Here is a 22,877-nt window from a genome sequence, read left to right as displayed (position 1 = left end):
TCTAGGCATACCACTCAGTTTTACATCTGATTAACTTAAAACCACAGCACCTAAATCCAGAGGTCATCTTTTTCCTTGTTGATGAGATCTCTCTGCCTAAGCATCCTTTTCCCTCAGCACTTGGCTTTTTGAAATGAGATTTCACATGCCATGCTTTAAGAAACTGGGAACAGGGGAAAAGTGTAGAGCCAAGACTGAAGTGAAATGTAGCCCAGACTCATGGTGTATCTGCTTCCAAAACTGGCAATAATTGGGTAAGAGGTTTGTGTTTCCGGAGTGCTAAGAATCTTACATGGAAGAAACAAATATCAAAGAATGGATGCTAATCTTATCAGAGGGACTGTAGAAAAGAACAGGTTGGTTTAAGAGCTTTCAAGGGAATTGTTTTCTCATGGACATAGTGACCTTTGAAGTTCCTTCAGTGCATGAGTTGTGTCTTCCCTGAGCTATGCCTTAGAGCCATAGTGGGGCCTGGTGCTCTAGGCTGGATATGCTTTACCACATCTTGCTCTGGTCAAGGCATGATCCAAAGATATATATTTACTCAATGTCAAAAGGTTTTACCTAACTAAAACTCCAGCATCACCATCCTTTGATAAAAGGGTGAGGGGTCGATTCTCTTTGTTGGTTTTGTCTGCTCACAGGACATTGGATTTCTTCCACTTCAGGAAGCTGGAGATTCCCAGTTTACAGTACTTTTACGGGAGTGTGGAGGGACCGTATTTCCAGAATCTGCATACCCTTTTGTATTTCTGGGTTGATCGTCTGCCTTGTTGTCCACTCTGTACCTGTGAAGCTCTGATCAGTGTCCACGCCTTCTAGCCTGATAAGAAAGGAGTCCTAGAAGAATTTTTGAATGAATCCAGTATCTAAATGGTACAGGGATGATATTCCACTGCAACTAGTCTCTATCACTTTCTTTATATAATGACTTCTTCCTCTGTCTTTTGGAAGGTTTTCAGATCAACCTCTGGAAAATCAAAGGGTGTTAAGTAGGCATATTGTCTCAAAAATATCAAAGTTATTATTTCCTGAGGAATTTGAGTTCTATTGGATAAAGTGAACTCAGTATGTTCTGTTATACCATCGCTGTATATGAGAACATATGTATGTATAGGTTTCTGGAAATAGGATTGGAAAGTGAGTCAGTCCTTCCTCATTTGGCCCATTCTAGATAAGTATGTACTTTGTTGGACTTTAAGAAGTTATAAACTTTCAAAAGCCTTCATGTACATGCCTTATTATGGACAATCACTCATATTGGCCTCCAGTTCAGATAGAAAGACCCTGGATCTAACCCAGCTATTCCTACATAGGCAATATTTGTCTTTTCCTTAAAGACAGCTAGATTTACTGACAAATTAAAATCTCTTTATGCATAATGAAAAAATAATGCTGAAGTGACTTTGTTTCAGCCAAGAAATAGTTTTTCAACATGTTATTTTAAGTGTTTTGTTCATTATTATAACCAAGTACCCAGGAGTCCTCACATGAGATATTCCTTATACATTTTAAATGGAAGTAATGTAAAATACTAAAAAAAGAGGCAACTTTTGCAATGCAAATCTGGGTAAGGTAATCTGTAATTGTGTTTTGAGAGAATGGGTTAAGTGGGACTATGTAGAATATAATTTTTAATTTCTCACCAATGTTAATGTGTCTATATATCAAAACTTATATGTATATCTATATGTTTATAAAGTGAGCATGAGGGAAGAGACAATATTTTTGTAAGATGAAAATTCTGTTTCTCAGTAGCAGAAACAGTAGTTCATGGCTCTTCACAAGGCATGCTTTTTCTCCTGCAGTTAAAGAACCAAAAACATTTTCAAGATAATTTTCATGAGAGGACCTACAGGAGGAAGAATCAAAGGGAAAACTAACTGTATAGTTATACAAACTTGTGAGGTGCTCAATTACCTATGACTCAGAACCAATCTCCAGTACAATAATGTAGGGAATAGTTGGTGCCCTATGTTGGAAGTGAGCCATCCTGCATGGGATCATGAGAACTCATGGAGTAACATACTAAAATTCTTAGCCATTTCTTCAAGTGATGGAAACATACCATGTTTCTAGTTTTTAAGGATGGCATGGAATGTGCAGGCTGATCAGAATGTCTTCTTTTAAAGTTGTTATGTTAAAGATAAATTATTGCCAATATTTGCCAATACTAAATTGTAATGTACATAATCAGGGTGGTCTCCTACCACCACCTACTACTAAAGATGACCACAGAGTTGTTACAATTATGCTAATTTCCATCTCAGTTTGTTTGGACCGTTTGAGCAGTTGTAATGTCTCCAGTCAGAAGATGGGGATAGAATAGCAGTGTGCATTCTGAAAGCCTTGTTTTCCTTTTCTTCGGGGCTTCATAACCTAGCTAAGCATGATAGCTCTCAGGTGTTGAACTCATACTACTTTCCATACTTTTATTTGTGCCACATATAAAAGCTTTTATTTTATCTTCACAAAAACACAGTGAGTAAGGTATCATCTCTATTTTCTAGTTGGAAAACAATATGGCTCTAAGGGGTCACTGGTGATAAAGTAGCAGATTTTGGATTTAGCCCTGTGATCTCTGACTGCAAACCCCATTTTCTTAGTTTCTATGCAGTACAGCCTCCAGCAACTACTAGGTTAAGGGAGAGGCATGAGTTCCTTTTCTGCTTTTCTATTGTTAAGGCAGCACTGCTACTCCTGGAGCACTGCTTTGTAGCAGAAGGAAATGATGTATTTTTGATGTATTAAAATACTAACCCATTTCCTCTGGCTTATCACATATAATACAGGAACTCCAAGTATTGTCAATGAAGTGTATGCTCTAAACTTGTAGGAGAGAAACCTCTATGGGCCACATGTCCCACCAAAATCTTGGTTGTGGCTAAAGAATCAATGAAACTTCACTATTGAAATAAATGTAAATAAGAATATAAGCCATATATGTAATTTATTGAGTACTTACTCTATGCGAGGTACTCTCTCTCCCAAGTTACAAAATGGCATAATACAGAAAGAACATCCCTCAAAGAGGTTATAGTCCTCTTGGTGGAACTCTATGAAAAAGAGTCTAACGTGTATGTAAATATCTGTATGCTTTTCCTTAAACTAGTTAAGAAAGGGTCTGGAGAAAGCATGAGCACATGTAGCCCACCTTGCGGGATTTCACAATACCTGAAATAGAAAAAAATCCTACATTTTTTGGAGAGAGAAAAAAATAAAACACAACGAAGTGAGTTAAGAGATGAATGACTATTCTGCCCAGTGTAAGCCTATGGCCAGTAAAGACATTTTAAAGCATAGGACAACTCAGATAGTTTATCTCTTTTGAACTCTTTTTAAAAGAATCACACAAATCTATACAACCATAGAAACGAAAATCCAGCTCAAGGGAGCAGGGAGTAAGTTATCTGAAGCAACAGTGAACAGAAAAACCAATGGAATCAAGGCTAAAAAAATAAGTCTAGGTAACCTGGCTGTGAAACAATGTAATAATTAAGGATCTATCACAAAAGGTATCCCCAAAATAGAGGTATGATACATTCATATTCTAAAATTCTATTTCCCATTTAATAAAGATGATATACCTGGATGTACTAAGAGGTATGCATCTCCAAGATATTTTGTTGACTGGAAAAATACAAAATGCAAATCATAAAATATGACACTATTTATGTAAAATATTTATACATGAAAAAATAGTGAAAATATTTAAAAACAATATACATCAAAAATTTGAGGTTTTACCTTTGGAGAGAGAGGTGGGATTGTAAGGGAACAGGGGTTGATGATGAAGATAGGCTTTTAATTTTTAATTTAATTTCATAAATCCTATAATGTTTAAATGTTTTGATAAACATATATTAATGTACAATTGCATGATTAAAATGATTTTAAAAATAAAGGAAATACCCTGTGGAGTAGCTAAGCAGTACCTCTTTCATTTACCAGCAGTGATCTTGGACAAGTCTTTTTTGAGCTTCCATATCTCTGCCTGTAAGCTGAAAATAACAATATTGATCTTAAAGTCTGTGTGAGTGAGTGAATGAGTGAGTGTGTGTGTGTGGTTTAAATGAAATGCAATACCATATGTAAAATGCTAATTACAATGTCTGGAATATAGTATGCCCTTAACCAATAGCAGTTAATAGTAGCAACATATAGTCAACCTAGGAAATCATAAAACTGGCAAAATGAAGTTGTAATCACAGAGCAAGGCCATTTTGTTGATTAGTTATTCACTGATGAGAGATATTGCTTAAGCATCAGGTTATCTAAAATTTTTGTTTGGCTTAAATACTCATACAGTTGATGAAATAAATACATGATTTTCAAAGTAATCTTGAGATAATTTATATTGAACAGTAATAGATCAACAGAAAATGTGTGGTTTGGTAGAAATCAAAAGTCATCTTATTGCTCTTTTGTAAAAAGAGATACACAAACATCTGGAGGCACCTCTAGTTGGAGATGTACATGTAAAAGAGTGAAATGTTTGTATAAAATCTCATAAGGCCAGGAGCATAGTTGAGGTGGCAGTGAAGTTTATTTTTCCAAAGTGATGCCTTTCAACAATATTTTAAGAGATAATATATTGACATTATGATTGTAAGCCTGCAATGAAAGGATGTTAGAGAAAGCAATGCGAAAGCATGGCCCTGAAGTATATAAAGGAGGAGCTAGATCAAGGCATTGCAACTTCTTATATGCTTACACTCCCACCTGTCAATAGTAGTCTTTTCTCCCCAGCTCCACACACAGGTCCTGCCCCAGACATGCTCCCTTCATGTTAGATCCTAGCTCTGTCTTTGTTTACAGTTGAAGAAAATGACCCTTCTCTTTGCACCTGTATTTGAATGTTCTCAAAAGAAATATATGCTTTAAAATGCATATGCTTAATCATGTTGAGTCTTTATGATTCTCATTGTTTCTAAAACAGTTAGGCAAATCATATAATTTGTGGAAATGGTATCACTGGACTAGTGGGTCAACTCCTTTGGAGTGGGCGGGCATTGACCACTTTTGCCTCGGAAAATTATATTCAGTTAGGAAGTATTTTTGGTGTTTTCACTGTTATAGGAAAAATTACTCTTTGTAGAAAAGAAGGTTCATGATGCTTTGCCTTTTTGGAATTTAGTTAATTAGCAATTGTCAGATTTTTCTTTTGGTCTCATTTTATGTATTAGTCTTTGCCACCTCTGTTATCATTTGATATACTGATGTGAAAGGATCTTTAGGTGACTTCTAAAAAGAAACTCTTATTATGTTTGTAAAATCAATGGTACAGGGTGTTCTCAGTATAAGGTTTTTTTTTTAAAATGGTGTTGTTTATTCAGTAAGGCTCAAAATCTATTTCAATTTTATGTGTACATTTATGTGTTGCAAAAATGAAAATTCTTAAGATGTAAGCAATATAATAGAGTGAGAAAGCCAAGGATTCCTGACTGCATCTGGGAGTAGATGCATTAAGCTTGCTGCTGTTCTTTCTCATCTTACATCGTCTCTTTACCACTATGGAAACTTGCTTCAAGAAGGTCCTTAGTAGTGAATTCAAAAATCAGGAGGCTTCTTTTCAAGTGTTTATACTTTTTTTTTTAACTTGTTACTTTTGTATTCCTTACAGATGCGAACAAACTCATTAATTCGCAACTTTTTCATGCTCCTGCTTGGCCAGTGAATCATCAAGTTGAGTTAATCCTACCTCTAAAGTATCTTTTATATCCATTTTTTCTTTCTCTTTTTCTCTGCCACTGCCTTGGTTCAAGCTCATTTACTTTCTCAAATGAAGTACTGCAATTTGTTGTTTAACTAATTATTCCCTCAAGTTCTCTCCCTACCAATCCACCTTTCAATGTCCAAGCGGTGATTCTTCTACAGCCAGGATGACCTACTTAAAAGCAAAACATGCTGAAATTTAGGGATTCCCCATTATATATAATAATAATTTTAAATGCCTTCACAAATTGACCCTAGAACCTTCACAATTTGACCCTAGCCTACCTTCTTCAGGTTCTACTGACTTCTTGCAACCTCTTCTTCTCTTTATCCTCCCAGTCAATTCTCCCTAATGTTCAGAGGTAGGGAACAATTTTCCATTCTTACGTTTGACATGTTCCTTCTCAACTTTTTACTTTTACATAGTATTTTCCTTATACTTAGGAGAACTTCTCTGGCCTATTCACTATCTGTTGAAGTTCTAAACCTCTTTTTTATCTCCCAGATCTGAGTATCATCTCCTCTGTTACATCTTATCTACCTTTTAACTTTGACTATGACTCCAAGAATATTGTACATAGTGTTGGTTACATCACACTGCTATTTGCTTAACTGATTTCACTATTAGATTTTGAACATCTTGAGGGCAAGAACCATGTCTCATTTACCTTTGTATTACTATTATTTTACTGAATATTAGCAGGATCTTACTATATAGTTATTGAATTAATAAGACAAAATGAATCAGTGTTGTGTATACTGAACAGATCTGGGGACTTTCCTAAGGACCCTCCCTGATTTTTCATGACTGATATTCTCTTTTAGACATTGCCCTGAAAGGGAAGGGAAGAGAGAATAAGAATATTCAAGGCAGTGTTGATGACTACAACCTGCTTTGATTCTGTACCCAAACTGAGATATTCCAGAGAGGTTTCTTGACTGTCTGCACCACTGGAAGCTGTTCACATCACACCATTGAAGGCTAATAAATTCATTGCATTTGATAGTTGAACAGTTTAGTAGATGAACTTATGCTCATGTCTTATTAACCTGAGTTTTACTATCTACTCAACTTGTTATGTTTTTAGATTGTCACAGAAGCACTTTCAAAAGTATATTTTTTAATTGTTTGCTTTAGGTTTTTGGTTATATAAAAGGGAGATTTTCTTATAAAGATACCCTTTGCTCTCAAATCCTACTGTAAGTTATTCATTTACATAAAATATAACCCAGTGGAATTCAGAGATAAAATGTTTGAGGATGATAATAGTTAGAAATACTAATGTTGAACACTCATCATGTCCAGGTGACTGTCCATTAGTGCTTTAAATGGAGTGTCCTATTTAATTCTCAAAACAGCCATGTGAGGGAAAGTGGCATCATTCTCCTACTCTGTAGAAGAGAAAAACATAAGTGTAAACAAGTTAAGCAACTTGCCCACACTATACAGCTCTGAAGGATCACAGCCTGGATTGGAATTCAGGGTGTCAGACTCCAGAGTCATAATCACTATAGCTGTGGAGAGTATAATTTAGAAGTAAATTTCTATTCTACCTGAAAATCAGAGGTTGTTCTGCTATCAGAATCTTGGCATCCTCTTCAATAGGTTGGTTCTTTCTCCTTGAAATCTGACACTTCCCTTTTTTTTTACTCCCTATACGCTGCTGGTAAATGCACTCTAAATCCCTTTTCACTTCTTCTTTGGGACAATTTCATTACTGCTTCATGAGCCAGTGAACCATGATGCATCTCATTACAGCCCCTCTCCTTGATCAACTGTGTTGATGATGAGAAACAAGTACCAAGCCATTACCAAATGCATGCTTCTATTTATTCTTTTTGCCACCTGAAGAATGGGAAACTATCTATGTAATTCTACAGACTAGGATATGTGTTCATTTCTTTTATACTAAAGATAAATATAGAGGCTGCAATAAGAACAATGCCTATAGAATTAGGCAAGTACAGATTTGGATGTTTGACCAATTGATTAAATTACATTGAAACAAAACAAACAAAGACAAAAATAAACTCTAAAATCAAAAGATCTGCACTACTCTTATCAGTTAATGTTTGTCTTCCTAGATCGCATTTTAAATCCCTTAATGGAAAAAATTGTCTTATACAGTATGTTTCTTGCTAATAATGGGTGATCATAAACATGTTATTTTGTTTTGACCAGATTAAATATACTACAGCCTCCTTGCCAAACTAACTTTCCTTATGTGACTGTGGCATGGACTCCCAAAAGCCTATAGTACGTCAGTCGACATATTTCTGAGAATCATACTATTATAAAGCTTATGGTGATCTTGAAGTAAAAAAGTAACATAATCATTTGTAAAATTTTATTTTAAGAGTGTTTGGATTTTGGTGCTGAGAAGTAATTACTTTAGTGTGATTTATGTTTGAATTTAATTTGCTTTATTCATGTTAGGTGGCCTTTTTCTCATCAAATGTTTTTATATAGTCTTTCTGTCATGTTTAGTGGCTTTTATCCACCTACACCCCCTCTCTCCCATCATTGTATGAAACAGAAGTGGTACTTTATCACAGCCTAATAAATATTGGCTAGGTGCTGAAGGTACTTTAATTCCCAGCCTCTGAGAAAGGGCTTGGATCTTTGTGTTGGGTGTTCTCAGATACAGAGATGTAAACGCCATTTTTCTGTTCCATTTGCAGGTCACATGTGCCAATTTAACAAACGGTGGAAAGTCAGAACTTCTAAAATCAGGAAGCAGCAAATCCACACTAAAGCATATATGGACAGAAAGCAGCAAAGACTTGTCTATCAGCCGACTCCTGTCACAGACTTTTCGTGGCAAAGAAAATGATACAGATTTAGACCTGCGATATGACACCCCAGAACCTTATTCTGAGCAAGACCTCTGGGACTGGCTGAGGAACTCCACAGACCTTCAAGAGCCTCGGCCCAGGGCCAAGCGAAGGCCCATTGTTAAGACGGGCAAGTTTAAGAAAATGTTTGGATGGGGTGATTTTCATTCCAACATCAAAACAGTGAAGCTAAACCTATTGATAACTGGGAAAATTGTAGATCATGGCAATGGGACATTTAGTGTTTATTTCAGGCATAATTCCACTGGTCAAGGGAATGTATCTGTCAGCTTGGTGCCCCCTACGAAAATAGTGGAATTCGACTTGGCACAGCAAACCGTGATTGATGCCAAAGATTCCAAGTCCTTTAATTGTCGCATTGAATATGAAAAGGTTGACAAGGCTACCAAGAACACACTCTGCAACTATGACCCTTCAAAAACCTGTTACCAGGAGCAGACCCAAAGTCATGTGTCCTGGCTCTGCTCCAAGCCCTTTAAGGTGATCTGTATTTACATTTCCTTTTATAGTACAGATTATAAACTCGTACAGAAAGTGTGCCCTGACTACAACTACCACAGCGACACACCTTACTTCCCCTCTGGATGAGGATGAATGTAGGGGTGAGACTGAAGCCTGAGGAATTCAAGGTCACATGACAGGGCTGTTACCTCAAGAAGAAGGTCCCATCTGTTGCCTGGAATGTGTCTACACTGCTGCTCTCGTCAACTGGCTGCAAATACGCTCGTGGAAAACAATCTGATGTAATTTCTGCCCAGTCAGCTTCATCTCTCAGTATATTTGTAAATCACCACAAATTCTAAAGCCACACTTGAAGACATGCTCTCACACATAGATGTACACAGACACACTCTCATGTACATTTCAGCTGGCACCCGTCATGATTCCTGTCAAGAGGGCTTTCGTTGTCTGACTCATAATGGTTCAGGATAAATGATCGTCAAGCAAAAGGATTAACTAGACAGTGAATGGTTTTTAGCACTTGCTGTTATGGAAATCTCCTTTAAAGTCTTGAGTACATGCTAATCAATAATCCCCACTCATGCATTTCTACTGCTTGGAGTAGCTGTACTGGTAAATACTACTGTAGGAGTATATGCTTGTTAAAATGGAAAAAAAAAATGTGTCTTTAGAGCTCAGTATTCTTTATTTTATGAACACAACAAGTGTAGTAACTTTTTCCAGCATTCAGTAGGCACATTCAAGGTGATACAAGATGGCTCTTTTTTCTATGGAGGGAGCCTGTTCTCAGTAAAGATGAGCAAACATTTGGAATTTACATGTGGGCAGACACTGGATTACAGCTTTCATCACCAATCATTGGACTTTTGCAAAGTTGAGACCAGCTAAGGTTGCTTAAAATAAGTTCTGATCATCATATAAGAAGGGAAATGCCTGACAGACACCATGTAAGTTATGTGTCTGTCTTATCTTTACTACACATATTGTAACAAATTCAATATCCTAGTCTTCATTTGTATGAATGGTTTGTATTGTACATAGTTTAACCAAGTGTTATTTGAGCTGCTTATTAATATTAACTATGTACTTGTCTCTCTGCTTGTTATTGGTTAAAAAAGAAAAAAAAAAGGATATGAGGAATCCATTCTATCAATGTAGCTGTGAACCCCATTAAAAAGACAAACTTAATGTACAAAGCATTTATTCAGCTCAAGTATTGTTGAAAGCTATACATATACAACATTACAGTCTGTCTGTATTTAGATATTTTATTTCTGGACAAATGAAATGTACATAAAAATAAAATGCTTAAATTTGAGTTTCAATATGTACTTGTGTAAGATGGTGATTTAAATGGTTCTGACAAGAAGAATGTGTTGGAATACAGTCATGGTTTTGCATCTCATGTCTCTAAATTTGTACAGAACTATCTAAATTGCTATTAGTTGCCCAGTCAAAACAACTTAGGAGTTTAAGTCTCAAAACTGGGAAACAGTTGTGGCATTCAGTATTACATACATTTTTGGTTTGCTGTCATGCTAGTTGTCCAAGAATACCAAAAATCAGTGAACATAAGGAGATGATTGAGGTCTCCTAAATTAATGATAGCTAGTTGTTGTTGTTGTTTTCCTGTACAGCGTCTTTATTTAGCAGGATATTGAGAAGATAATTTTTTTTTTCCTTAAAAGAAAGCCAAGATGTCTGAAGATTGTGGCTGACTTTCCCTGATTCTACTGTATTGACTCAACTGAGAAAATTACAATAGCAGTGGAGGGCTTCTATGCTCAATTTACATATAGCAAAAGGGATCAATTTATCTATATAGCATTACTTTGGGGCATTAAGCTTTACTTTTTAAAACTAATTACCATACACAATCCCAGCAAAATAAACAGAAGAAGAAATATGTAAAGTAATAACCCATACTTAAGGTCACAAATTGGGGATTGGGATATGAAAAGTCTCAAAGGTTAACCAAAGAGGCCAAATTAAGAACATTCACCCATTCTCATTTTCCCTTCATGCTGCATAGGGGTAAGTATGTTTTCATACAGAAAATAATAGAAGTTCTATAGGGAACCCAATACCACAGAGTTCTAACGTGAGAACTCAATGACTGATTTGACTGAAGAGAGCCTTCAGTTGCCAATTAAAGACACATCATTCTGTTAAGTGTCCATCTCTCAAAATCCTCCAACATAGCTAGACAACCATTTATATCAATGTATTAATTAATTTGCTGTGGAATTTAGAAGCTGATGTTAGAAAAGACTTCTCTGGCACAATTGGCAGGAAGGGCTTCCTGAGTCCCAGCTGCAGAACATATTTTCCACAGATTAAACCTTGTTATTCTGGGGTTTATTTATCAAAGTGATCACTTAGGAGTCAGTTCTCTCTTAACAAAAAGGAGGATAAGTAAGAAGGCAAAAATCTTTTTTTTTTTTTTTTTTGGATCATTTGATTAGTGGCCCGTGACTTTCATTATGTGGTGTAATCTGTCCAGTAATCCAGCATTCAAGATAAGATGAAAATATGTTTCAGAAAAAAAAAATATGCTTCAGTCTTCACCCATCTGCCCTACTCCAAAGTCCTCATGAAATATTGCTTTTACATTTTTATAAACATATAGAATGCAGCTAACTAACAATGCATTGAATTATTTTTCTGTAGTTTTTCTTTAAAAGAAAAAAGGAGAAAATTAGCAAATCCCTAATGAAGATTTCAATTTTTAAAAATTTAAACTTTTAAGACTTTTTCTGGGCCTGTACTCACATATCCCTAACTCCAATATCATCAGCGCCTCCATCTGTGATATAGAAAAGTCATGATGATACAGAACTTTGATTCAAAAGATTGTATCTAATATACTTCTGTTTTAGACAAGGAAGAGGATGAAGAAAGATGATGAGTAAGAAAATTCAAAGGTTCACATTAAAAACTTTACTAGGCCAACTTGTTGCTTCAACAGACTGGTTAGTTAAGTTTTAGTTATGCTAGAAAATCATTTGTTATTTGGAAAAAATAAACTTAAAGCTGCCCTAAGGAAATTGCTTTTTCTAGAGTCTTAAATATTATTTTGCATCTTTGCTAAGATATAGAAAAAAAGTCAAGATGGAAATAGATAGCATCTGATGCAAACATGGGTGTGTCATCATTTATTGTTATTTTCAGAAACATTTTAGTAAAATTGAAATTATTATAGAGAAATGATTATTGCAGCTTCTCGCCTCATGGAAGAAAAATGATACAAGTTACTGGTTTATCTATGATAAAAACAATGAATTGTCATGGTATGGTTTCAGTTGGGCATCTTGGGGTCCATGACTCCTGTGAGAATTTCTCTGCATGAGTAGAAGGGGCATAACTATTAATAGTATAGTACTAAAGTTCTGGAAGTGATTATTCTGGAATAATTGAAATACTTGTTAAATTTAAAACTGTGGACAGGAATCTTCAGGTTCCTACATTTCAGCAATAAACTGTAAGCCATATTTTTGCACAGATAGATTAAAAAAATCATGAGAAGCCTGAGAAAGTGTTTGTCTTTTCCCTTTTCCCCACTGCTTTACACGTAAGAAGCAGCTTAACCAATATAAACAGCTCTTCGGAAAAACAATTTGCATCTCCACCATCAACTCTGAATGACAAGTTTTAGCCTGAAGCAAATTCAAATGGCTGTGTTTATTAACTTTGGAAAGACTTGGTTGATGTACTAGTTTCAGACGTTTATTGATATTTATTCAATTATCAGTCTTTTTATCTATTATATATTTATTTTTATCTTTATATTTTTATTCAGATAAAATGAAAATCAGTAGATCAAAAATTAAAAATTTAAACACATTAATTTGCATTAAAATATTACTATTTACCTAGTTTGTAGGTGACAAAAATTGAGGACCTTAACAGTCAGAACTGAATCCTGAAAACCTGATTGCTAGGTCAGCTTTTCTCAGGAGTCCCATGCATAACAGAGAATGATTTCAGGGCTTGGGAGCATAAGGAAAACAGTCCTTCTCAATTTAAAATTGTGGTGTATCATTGCTTTTTATATCCAGTACTATCAGAAATACTTTTAAGTAACAAATTTACAGTTACTTTTATTTTTACTAGGATGGCAAAGAACAGAAATCCCATGAGAGTTTTAGTTTCAATATGTTTGTGTGAACAAAGTCTAGAGAAATCACCTAAAATTAGGAGAGTACTTGTGCCAAGTAGCTGGCCAAGTTTGATGGAAAGCAGTTTAATATTTATAATTCTGCATTTAGAGGATTATGCCCTTTATTACTGCTGGATTGCAGGATAACTGTAAAGGCCCTAAAGGCGATGGATACAGAGACTTCCTTTCACTGGCTGTAGTGGCCGTTATGGTTGGAGGTGCCAAGTGTACATTCTCCCAAAATTAGACATACAGCCAAAGCTCTGTTCACATCAACCTCACCTGACAGTTGCTGGATTTCTAATTCCTAATTCTGTGTAAGGCGCCTCAATAGACAACTGGAATTACTGATTTCTGATACTCAAATTCCTTGACCCAAACACATGAGTAAATTTGGCCATTGAGAGAGTGCCTATTTAAAGAAATAATGCCAGAAAGTTGTTAAAGAGCCTCTGTTGTCAAATAAGTATTAAATATATATGTATGTATATGTAATATACATATATATCTACCATTGTTTCTGTTACTGCCAAAATTCACTTTGCCAATTTTCTGAAATCCAGTTTTATTATTACAATTAATTTCTTTTCTGCATTTTATAAAAGTTTTCGGTAGAAGGCAAATAAGAAATTAATTGTGTAGAGTGTAAGGTAGTAGTCTGGTTTTTATTCTTTTACATGTGCTGTCCAGTTTTCCCAACACTATTTATTGAAGTTTTTTCCTAAAGAGTTTTTATTTGTATGGTTTTAGAGCTATTTTTGGAGTCATCTTGTCTTTTAGAAGCTTCTCTGTATGATCAAAGACTGCATTCCATTGTCTCTGGGAGGTTTGAGATTCTCTCTTGCCAAGAATGTGCCTCAAGGTAGACTTATCCAAATTAAAGTTTCCAAGTGGCCACTACAATTCCAAATTATCTAAAAGTTCACCCATTTTCCAAAAAGGCACAAGATTCTGATCCATGGAGGGTATACATATAGAAAGCAGGAGTTTTCTGAGCGAGATGGAGAACAAGTTTTAGACCAGGTGGAACCCATCTTTGCATTTAGATTCCCTGAGGGTTCATAACTACAAGGGGACCTGTTTCTTAACAGCTGTTCCAAAACACCGGGACTCACGTTTTCCTCACTTTTGAACAGAATGGGGTGACTTTACCAAGAAGCTTTAACAAACAAAATAGAGGTATGCACAATAAAGTGGGACAGCTCAAAATGCAAAGGCAGCAGAGCCTGGGCCCAAGAGAGAATTACCCTCAAATTCCAGGGTTGACAAGAAAGCAGTGAACTCAGTGGACTCTGTAGGTACCCGCATGAGTTTGCTCACTAGCCTCAGAGTCATACGGGGTCTTCTTTGGATCCCACTCTTAATGCTATGAACTGGTAAATGTTCAGAAATAACAGAGGTAAGACCAATAAATCCCTAAAGTAGTAATTAATAAAAGTTTATTGTGCACACACCAAAAGGGCAGTTTGCAAACAGGAAGCACTCAAACCAGAACATGGAATGAGGCTCAGGAGTACATTGTTATAAAGCAGCTTATGTAGTGAGAAGGCAGTGACTGGTTATTCTTCACAGCGACTGGTTATAATATTTAAATTCTCTTCAATGATAGGGCATTCGTTAGTGGTTACCTCATATCAATTTTGGGAAACGGTTTAAGTTTTGCCTATGATTTCCAGAGCCATAAGCATGAAATGACTCAGGTCAAGTTAGTATTGCAAAATAAGCTAAATTAAGGTTTGTTTGGATTACTTAAGTGGTTTTGCCTGCTCAGGGAATTTTCAAGCCTGGTCTCCATTTGGGTTTGATTTTAACAAGAAAAAAAAATGGCTCCTGCCTGCTTTAGTGAAGATGGTGCCCACCAGCCTCCATTGCCAGAGGGGATCCCAGCAAGCCCCTACCCCTCAGTCCGCCTGCTTTAAAATTCGCAAATAAACTTCTTTCACGCAAAGTATGGCACTTTTCAAAGGGCTGCTTCTGTGCTGGGCACTGTGGCAGGTGAGTCTGTGTGCGGACCCTTTAAGAGGCGTTCTTTCATGGCCGCAGCCCGTGAGTCTCTCGTGCTCATGGGCATGAGCTCTCGCGAGATTTTTCCAAGCGAGGCCTTTTAAGGGCTTGTCTCTCAGGTGCAGGTCTTAGTAGTTAGCGTACCCGCCGTGGAGGAGGATCTCTTCGCTCCTCAGGGAGAAGCTGCAGGTTCTGAGCTCGCTCAGATTGGGGGTCACCGTGGAAAGACTGTGTGTCAGCCTTCTACCAGCGTTGATGTGGTTTCCCTCTGTCTGCTCGCCCGACGTGCAGGAGCGGCTCCACGAGTTTGGGGTTTTTTTTCTCAGAGAAAATCGTTCCCTGTGTAGCTGTCGACTCAGTTTGTCTGCGGGAGGAGCCGAGTTCAGGATCTGTGTTGCCGTCTGAGCCGCAGTGCCTCATGAACTTTTTACGTGAGGTAAGCAGTTGTTATTCTTTCTTACTTTCTTCACCCAAAAGAGAAAGGAGTGCAAGTTTCTGATAATGGCTAATAGTTGTTGAACACGTAAGGATGAGCCCTTGACTTTGCCAGGCCATTTCCGTGTGTCTCCTCACTTAAGCCGAGGTTATAGAGACTCTTCTGAGGCCCCCCTTGCTGTGAAAAGTCTGATGCTTGGAGACATGGAGTAACTTCGCCCAAAGCAGTGCAACTCGTGATACATCCAGGAGTCAAATCCCATCTTCAGAACCCCAGAGTCTGACTTTGAAACTGCTACTTCTCTCTGTTACTCTGTGAAAAAACGTATATGCAAAATTAGCACATCTAATATGAACATATAGTATAATTATATAAAGAAGAGATGAAAAATTCATTGAATCCATTTGTTTTTCTTCAGCGGCTTGCTATTTCTCTTAGTTGTCCAGGCTCCTCAGAGTCCCGTGTGGCCCAGTCAGTTGCCTCTGCGGTGGATGGGCTGCCCAGGCCAACCAACCCGTTGTGGTCCCCCAAACGTTGTGTGTGTGTGTGTGTGTGTGTGTGTGTGTGTGTGTCCATTTTTCCTCAAAAATGAGTCAAGTAATTTTAATATGGTTTTCAGTCAACTTTTTGTATCATTTCATAATGTGTCTTTTTGCCCTTCTGCTCTAGGCTTTAAAGTTTTTTCCTCACAGAGGGAAAACAACATTTTATTTTCTGTGTAAAGCTTACTGGATGGGGAGATTCGGAAGGATTTGCTCAATCTTCTTTTCTGACATACTTTGTTTTTCTTTTGCTGCGTCTTATTCTTGAAACAAACACACCAAAAAAATTGTAACAATTTTCTTGCTTTAATTCCTCAAGTCTTTTAAAGACCCAGCTCTAAACACAAAAACAGGGATTTAGAATACTCTTAATACCCTGGCCCTCCGCCTATAACAGTGATATATGTTCCTCTTTTTTCGCTTACTCGTGTTTTGCTCCTGTTGAAAATTAGCACACTTTGAGAGAACCCGTAAGTGTGAAGGCAAGTTATACTCCATTGGTTTAACTGTCTTCCTGAAATTCTATCATGTCGTAAATAACTTATGAGCCCTCTCTTCATTGTTAACTGAGCCTGAGCTCCACCTTTTCATTTTTCCACAGATTTTAGGGAAAAATCAAATATATCATTAAAGTAACACTTGTGTTTAAATCTGTAATATTTATTTTACTCTATGTAAGTTATGAAAACTAAGGGATGAGTTGAGTTTACAAATATAATTCTTCATTTTCTTGAGTTCACAGGTTTTTCCTTCCCTCCCTTTCTCCCTTCCTCCTTCCTTCCTTCCTTGGTATTTGCCAGCTGTTCCTCATGCAGGGCCTTTTGAAGTAATGCTCCCAACCCCTCCATACATGCATTTACTTCTTTGGACCACGTGGGCTCTCCTTGACATAGGCAACTACAGCTCTTTACACTCAGTACCCTGCTACTCCTGCGAGTTTTTTTTGAAAATTTAGCAGAGTTACTGGGTTTGACCAAAAAAAGTGTTTGTTGCTTTCTTTTCTTTTAGCTTGAGTTAAGTATATAAAAAGGGAGACCTTGGAGCATTAGAGCACAAATTCTACTTTACGTATAATAGAAAAAGTTAAGATTATACAGAGCCAGCTCCTCCATACTCATTTCTCACACTCACAATAGGTGCTCCTTGTTTACAGTGTGAAGAAAAGGAGTTTACTCGTGGAAGGCAAGATTATAAATACCAGTATGATTCTGGGAAAGAGCCTCGTGCTCTCGGGCTTTGTTCTGAGAATAGAAATACTTTGGGATGGAATCTAGGGAAGCTGGAAGTCTTGCAGCAGGGTTGAGATTGCTGTGTGGAGTATCTAGGCATTGGAAATGGGGTATAAAAAGTGTCATGAAAACAACAAAGTTTTCTTTTGTTATCTAAGAGTGGTGTAAACTTCACAGAGCCCAGTATACCCACAAGGCCTTGAGTTTGGGACAGGATTGGCAGGAGCAGTCTACCAGACCAGACTACTGGAGCCCAGATGGATGTGTGTCTCTGGGAGGCCAGTGTGGGCTGATGAGGAATGACGATCAGGTGTCATCTCTTGCCAACACCATGTGAAAGTTTTTTGTAACTTTGGGAATAGGTTGGAGAGCCCCTAGATAGACTTAAATTGGCTTCAGTTGGCTGAGATTTTAGTGTTCTCCATATGGTAGAATTTGGGCTTAAGAAAAAAATTAAGTTGTAGAAAGGTAAAAATTACATCTATTCCACAGTTGATTATGTGACTTGAAATTAACATCTGCTAGATATTTTCATTCATTTGATAGAAGGTGTTGATATCTGTTTTGTGGAAGGTGCAGCCCTAGCACACTGATTCTGAAGCAGACATGTTTTAATCTAGAGATACCTATACTGAAGGACAAAGTAATTTATTAAAATGCAGGAGGATTTTGTGACCTATATGATGATTTCCATCCAATATAAATCTTTTTTTTATAGCCACGACTATTTATTCTTTTTTTAAAAAATAATTAATTAATTAATTTTATTCTTGGCTGTGTTGGGTCTTCGTTTCTGTGCGAGGGCTTTCTCTAGTTGCGGCGAGTGGGGCCACTCTTCAAAGCGGTGCGCGGGCCTCTCACTGTCGCGGCCTCTCTTGTTGCGGAGCACAGGCTGCAGACGCGCAGGCTCAGTAGTTGTGGCTCATGGGCCCAGTTGCTCCGCGGCATGTGGGATCTTCCCAGACCAGGGCTCGAACGCGTGTCCCCTGCATTGGCAGGCAGATTCTCAACCACTGCACCACCAGGGAAGCCCCAATATAAATCTTTAATTTTATATTGGCTTAAATAACCTTTATAAATAATGGTTTTGGATGAAAGGGGTAGTTATAGAGATATGAAGGAGATGGTGAAAAGGTAAATATTTTCAACTCACACCTTTAATCATTCTTTTTATCCTCCCTTTCTCAGTCACGTTTTTACAGGTTATGAATAAAAATAGAGCTTATTTGCAAGCACTGGCACACTGAAAGGAATAGAATGTTGAGGATATTTTACAGGGCCCTGTCAAGGGAAATGCCTGGTAGTGGGAATAGAGCTCAACCTAACTCAGGGTTCAAGCCTAAAACTCTTTCCATTACACTGTAATTATACTTTGCCCACTCTTTTTAGGAGCTTCTGCTTGTATATTTGTTTAAAAAAAATGTTTCTAGAACTAGATTCATGGTTTACAAGTGTGTTCCAAGAATCCCTAAATTTCCAAAGAGGTGCCTTTTGAGCCTTTAGAGGGGGAGATGGATGCCAAGGAGGGGGTGGTACTGAGCCATCTGCTTAACTTTTCACTCAAGTATTCACTTATTCATTTGACACAGATTTATGGAATGTCTACTATGTGTCATGCATTGGTATAGGTCCTGAGGATACATCAGTGAACAATACAGACAAGGTCCCTGCCCTCAGGCAGCTTAGAATCTAGTGGAAGGAGAAAGCATTCACCAAATGAATATATTGTGTGTCTGGTGGTAATAAATACTATGAAGATGAATGAAGCAGAGAGAGGGTGTAGAGGTTTATTCTTTCTTTTTTTTTTTTTTTTTAATATTGGTGGTTTGGAAAAGTGGCTCATCTGTGGTGACATTTGAAGACAGTGATGGAAGTAGTCATATGGATACCTAGGGCAGGAGCATTCCATGGACAGGGAAAAGCAGTTGCAAATGCCTGAGTCAAAGGCTGGCTTGGTGTGCTTCTAAGGAAAGGAAAAATGGTTAGAGTCACTGGAACAGAGTTAGCACTGGAGGGAACCTTTGGAGGGTTTAGAGCAGATGAGTGACTTGATGTGATTTATGTTTTAAAGGGACCACTCTGCAATGTGGAGAACGCAATATAATGGAGGCCAGGTGTGAAGCTACTGTAATAAAGCAGGTGGGAGATGATGATGGCTCAATTTAGGACATAGGGGTAGCAATATTGGCAGTGAGAAATCACCAGATCCTGGATATAGAACCTAGGATTGACTGATGGACTGGTTCTGATGTGTGAGAGAAATCAGTGATGCCTTTTTTATTTTTTATCTTCATATAAAGATGCTTTGTAGAAGCAAACATTTTAATACCTGCTTTGAAATTAGCTGGAAGTTACAAATAAGCATGCCCCTTCTGATCTTGATTAATAAGTTTGTTCTATCTCTTTGGAACTGTGGAAGGGAAAGGAATTCATTTTATATTTTGAAAAGTCCAGGGGCTTCCCTGGTGGCGCAGTGGTTGAGAGTCCGCCTGCCGATGCAGAGGACACGGGTTCGTGCCCCGGTCCGGGAAGATCCCACATGCCGCAGAGCGGCTGGGCCCGTGAGCCATGGCCGCTGAGCCTGCGCGTCCGGAGCCTGTGCTCCGCAACGGGAGAGGCCCATGTACTGAAAAAAAAAAAAAAAAAAAAAAACAAGTTGCCAAAGAAAAGTCCATATACTTTGTGCATTCTGACAGTCACTTTATTGCTCTTTAAAAGCATTGTGAGGTTTGACGTTTCTTTCTTTAGATGTTGCATTTTAAAAATACATGAAGAACTGTTTCATATAGTATGGCTTACTTGTACTGATCCATTTTGAAAATCTGAGGGAAATATTCTTTGATGTAAATTGGAGGGAACAAGTAAATAGAAAAATGTACCTGTAAATTCTTCATGTTCACTTTTAAGCTCAGTTAATGTCTAAGCAGACCTACATATAATCTGCAAGTAACGTATGGGTTCCAGAGTTGACTTTTACAGAGGCCAAGAAATTCTGCCAATTGTATATATATTCCTTTTTTCTTGGAAGAAAGATCCAAATTTCCATCATATTTACAAAAGTTTTTAAAAGTAAAAAAGGTCAAGAACAACAAAATTGTGTAATAAGATATTATGAACTGATAGGCCGAACCGATGTTAACAACAAAAGGAAATTTTGAAAGATGTTATGGAACATTACTTAAAAGTGAATCTATTTTATACTTAACCACTTGCAATTTTAAAAATACTTTTGATATGGCTAGAAAACGTTTTCATTTTAATATTTAACCTCTGAATAAAAATTGAAAAACTAATAGTTTAAACTTTTAGAATATTACCTCATTCTAAAATGTCTGGAAGCATATTTGAGGCATACTTTAAAATTAGGTGTTGGCACCAGAATTACGTTAATCTACAAGCCTTTTCAAAATCTGTGAGTACTAACATTAGACCTGAACTTAGTTTTCCCAGAAATGTTCAATCAAAACTCTGAAGACTGAAATTCTACTAATCACGAAATGGAAAGGTTATAGTAATTCATATGTCTAGAAAAAATGGACTGTGTAATGCTCATGTAATTATGTCCTGGCTAGTGCATTTAATCCATATAGATGTACTATCAGATAGTTGATTCAAAAATATTGTGCCTGGAGATTGAATATGTAGAACTTATATTTATTTAGAAATTTAAATATATGTGGTAGTTGAATAGACAGTTATAGCATTGGTTGATGCTGACTCTTATGTCATTAAAAAAACAAAACAATAATAAAAAGTCTAATTGTTTCACTTCGAATGTGGGAATTTATATTCTCTTAAGCCTCTGGGATAACATGTAGTGCTCTCTTGTTACAGAATAATTGTTAGTTATAACAGTGAAGTGTCTTAAATACTGTATTTCTAAATATATTGCTGTGAATGATTGATCCTGGGGAGGATGTAGGTCTATGCCAAATAAGACTATTGCAGGGAAAAAGAATTAATATATTTTCTTCACAGTGATGTGTATTTAATTTGGCTAAATACAATGGCGAATACAATGATTTTTACATTTTCCAGCATATTCAAATAGCATATATCTGACTTTGTGGTCAGTTCCTGTGGCTTACATCTCTATAGCTGTAAAAAATGTGTTAGTCTTGAAAACAAAGTGGAAATAAAAGTATAAAGGATCCAAAGTTGTCCTTAACTCTAATACCTGTATGGCTAAAATTTCTGAATCACCAGTGTATTTTGAATTGTTGAGTGTTCTTTTCTGGTAATGTTGGTAACAAGCACTGACGGTGTCCTGCCCAAGTCCGTCCTCCCCTACCACTTCAGTCCATATTAGCTCAACTTCCAACCGTCAGTACCTGCCTTTTTTTTTCCCCCAAAGGCTTTCTCTGTCTACTGGAGCCTGCTTTGCTGCTTGTGCAGCAGGTCAGATGTGCCCAGGAACTAACGCTCTGCAGGAGCACAGGGACAGGCTTCCAAAGATGACTGGAACAGCCCTCAACCAGTGATCCTCAGGTGGGATAATTTTTTTATGTGTGCGCTGTACACTGGTTCACCAAATCCCACAGTAGTAACTTATTTCATGGAGCACACCTTATTGAATTCTCTTCTCTGTCTCACTTTTTCACTCCATTACTGATGCCTTCTATAATCATCTCCAGTATAAACTACTTTCATTCAAACCTTTGTCTCAGGAAATGTTTGTGGGGAATCCACATTAAGAAAAAAGTAGATTTCACAACTTGTATTCAATTGCGATATTTGCTTTTGGTCATAAATGTAATATCTTTTTATGAATATAGATTTTAAATCACGTTAATTGAGGTATAAAGTGCAATCATTTTAGGTGTATAGTTCAGTAAGTTTGTGTACAACTCTAACTGCCATCATCACAATCAAGATATAGAACATCTCCATCACCCTAAAAATCTCCTTCATACCCCTTTGTAGTCAATTCTCCACCACACTCAGTCTGCCCTCTCTCACTACAGATTAGTTTTTCTTCTAGAATTTCACATAGAGAAAATATTTGTCTGGCTTCCTTTGCTTTGAATTATGTTTTTGAGATTTATTTGTTGTGTGTTCTATGAATCAATAGTTTTATTTTAATTGCTAAGTAATATCCCATTGTATAGAAACACTACAATTTGCTCATCCATTCACACTTGGGTTGCTTCCAGTTTTGACTAAGAAAAAAGCTGCTTTTTGTGGACCTGTTTTCATTTCTATCAGGTAAGTTCCTAAGTGTAGAGTTGCTGGGTTGGAATTCCTGGATTTGATGATAAAGTTATGTTTACCTTTAAGAAGAAAAGGAAAACTGGTTTACAAAGTGGCTTTATACATTTTACATTTCTGCTAGCAGTCTATAAGAGTCATAGTTGCCCTATGTCTTCCTCAACACAAGGTATTGTTACTCTTTTTAATCTTAGCAATTCTAGTGGATATGTAATAGATCTCAATATGATTATGCTTTTAATTTTAATTTGCATTTTCCTTATGAT

At 37.0% G+C, this 22,877-nt stretch overlaps 1 protein-coding gene across 1 annotated transcript in view; it reads left to right on the top strand.

The window, feature by feature from the left end:
• The window catches only part of NXPH1 (neurexophilin 1), a gene marked incomplete at both ends in the record, with an annotated part of 289,208 nt that extends 280,049 nt beyond the window's left edge, over positions 1-9,159 (top strand). The window contains one exon of the mRNA XM_081244604.1: positions 8,398-9,159. Coding sequence (XP_081100730.1) covers positions 8,398-9,159 — 762 coding nt within the window. The remainder of the gene's footprint in view (positions 1-8,397) is intronic.
• Between the last annotated feature and the right edge of the window lie 13,718 nt (positions 9,160-22,877).

Source organism: Mesoplodon bidens (genome assembly GCF_964165515.1).
Source record: "Mesoplodon bidens genome assembly, chromosome: 9".
NCBI classification, from domain to species: Eukaryota; Metazoa; Chordata; class Mammalia; order Artiodactyla; family Ziphiidae; genus Mesoplodon; species Mesoplodon bidens.
Note: the sequence above shows the minus strand (reverse complement) of the source record. Positions and strands in the feature narration are given on the sequence as shown.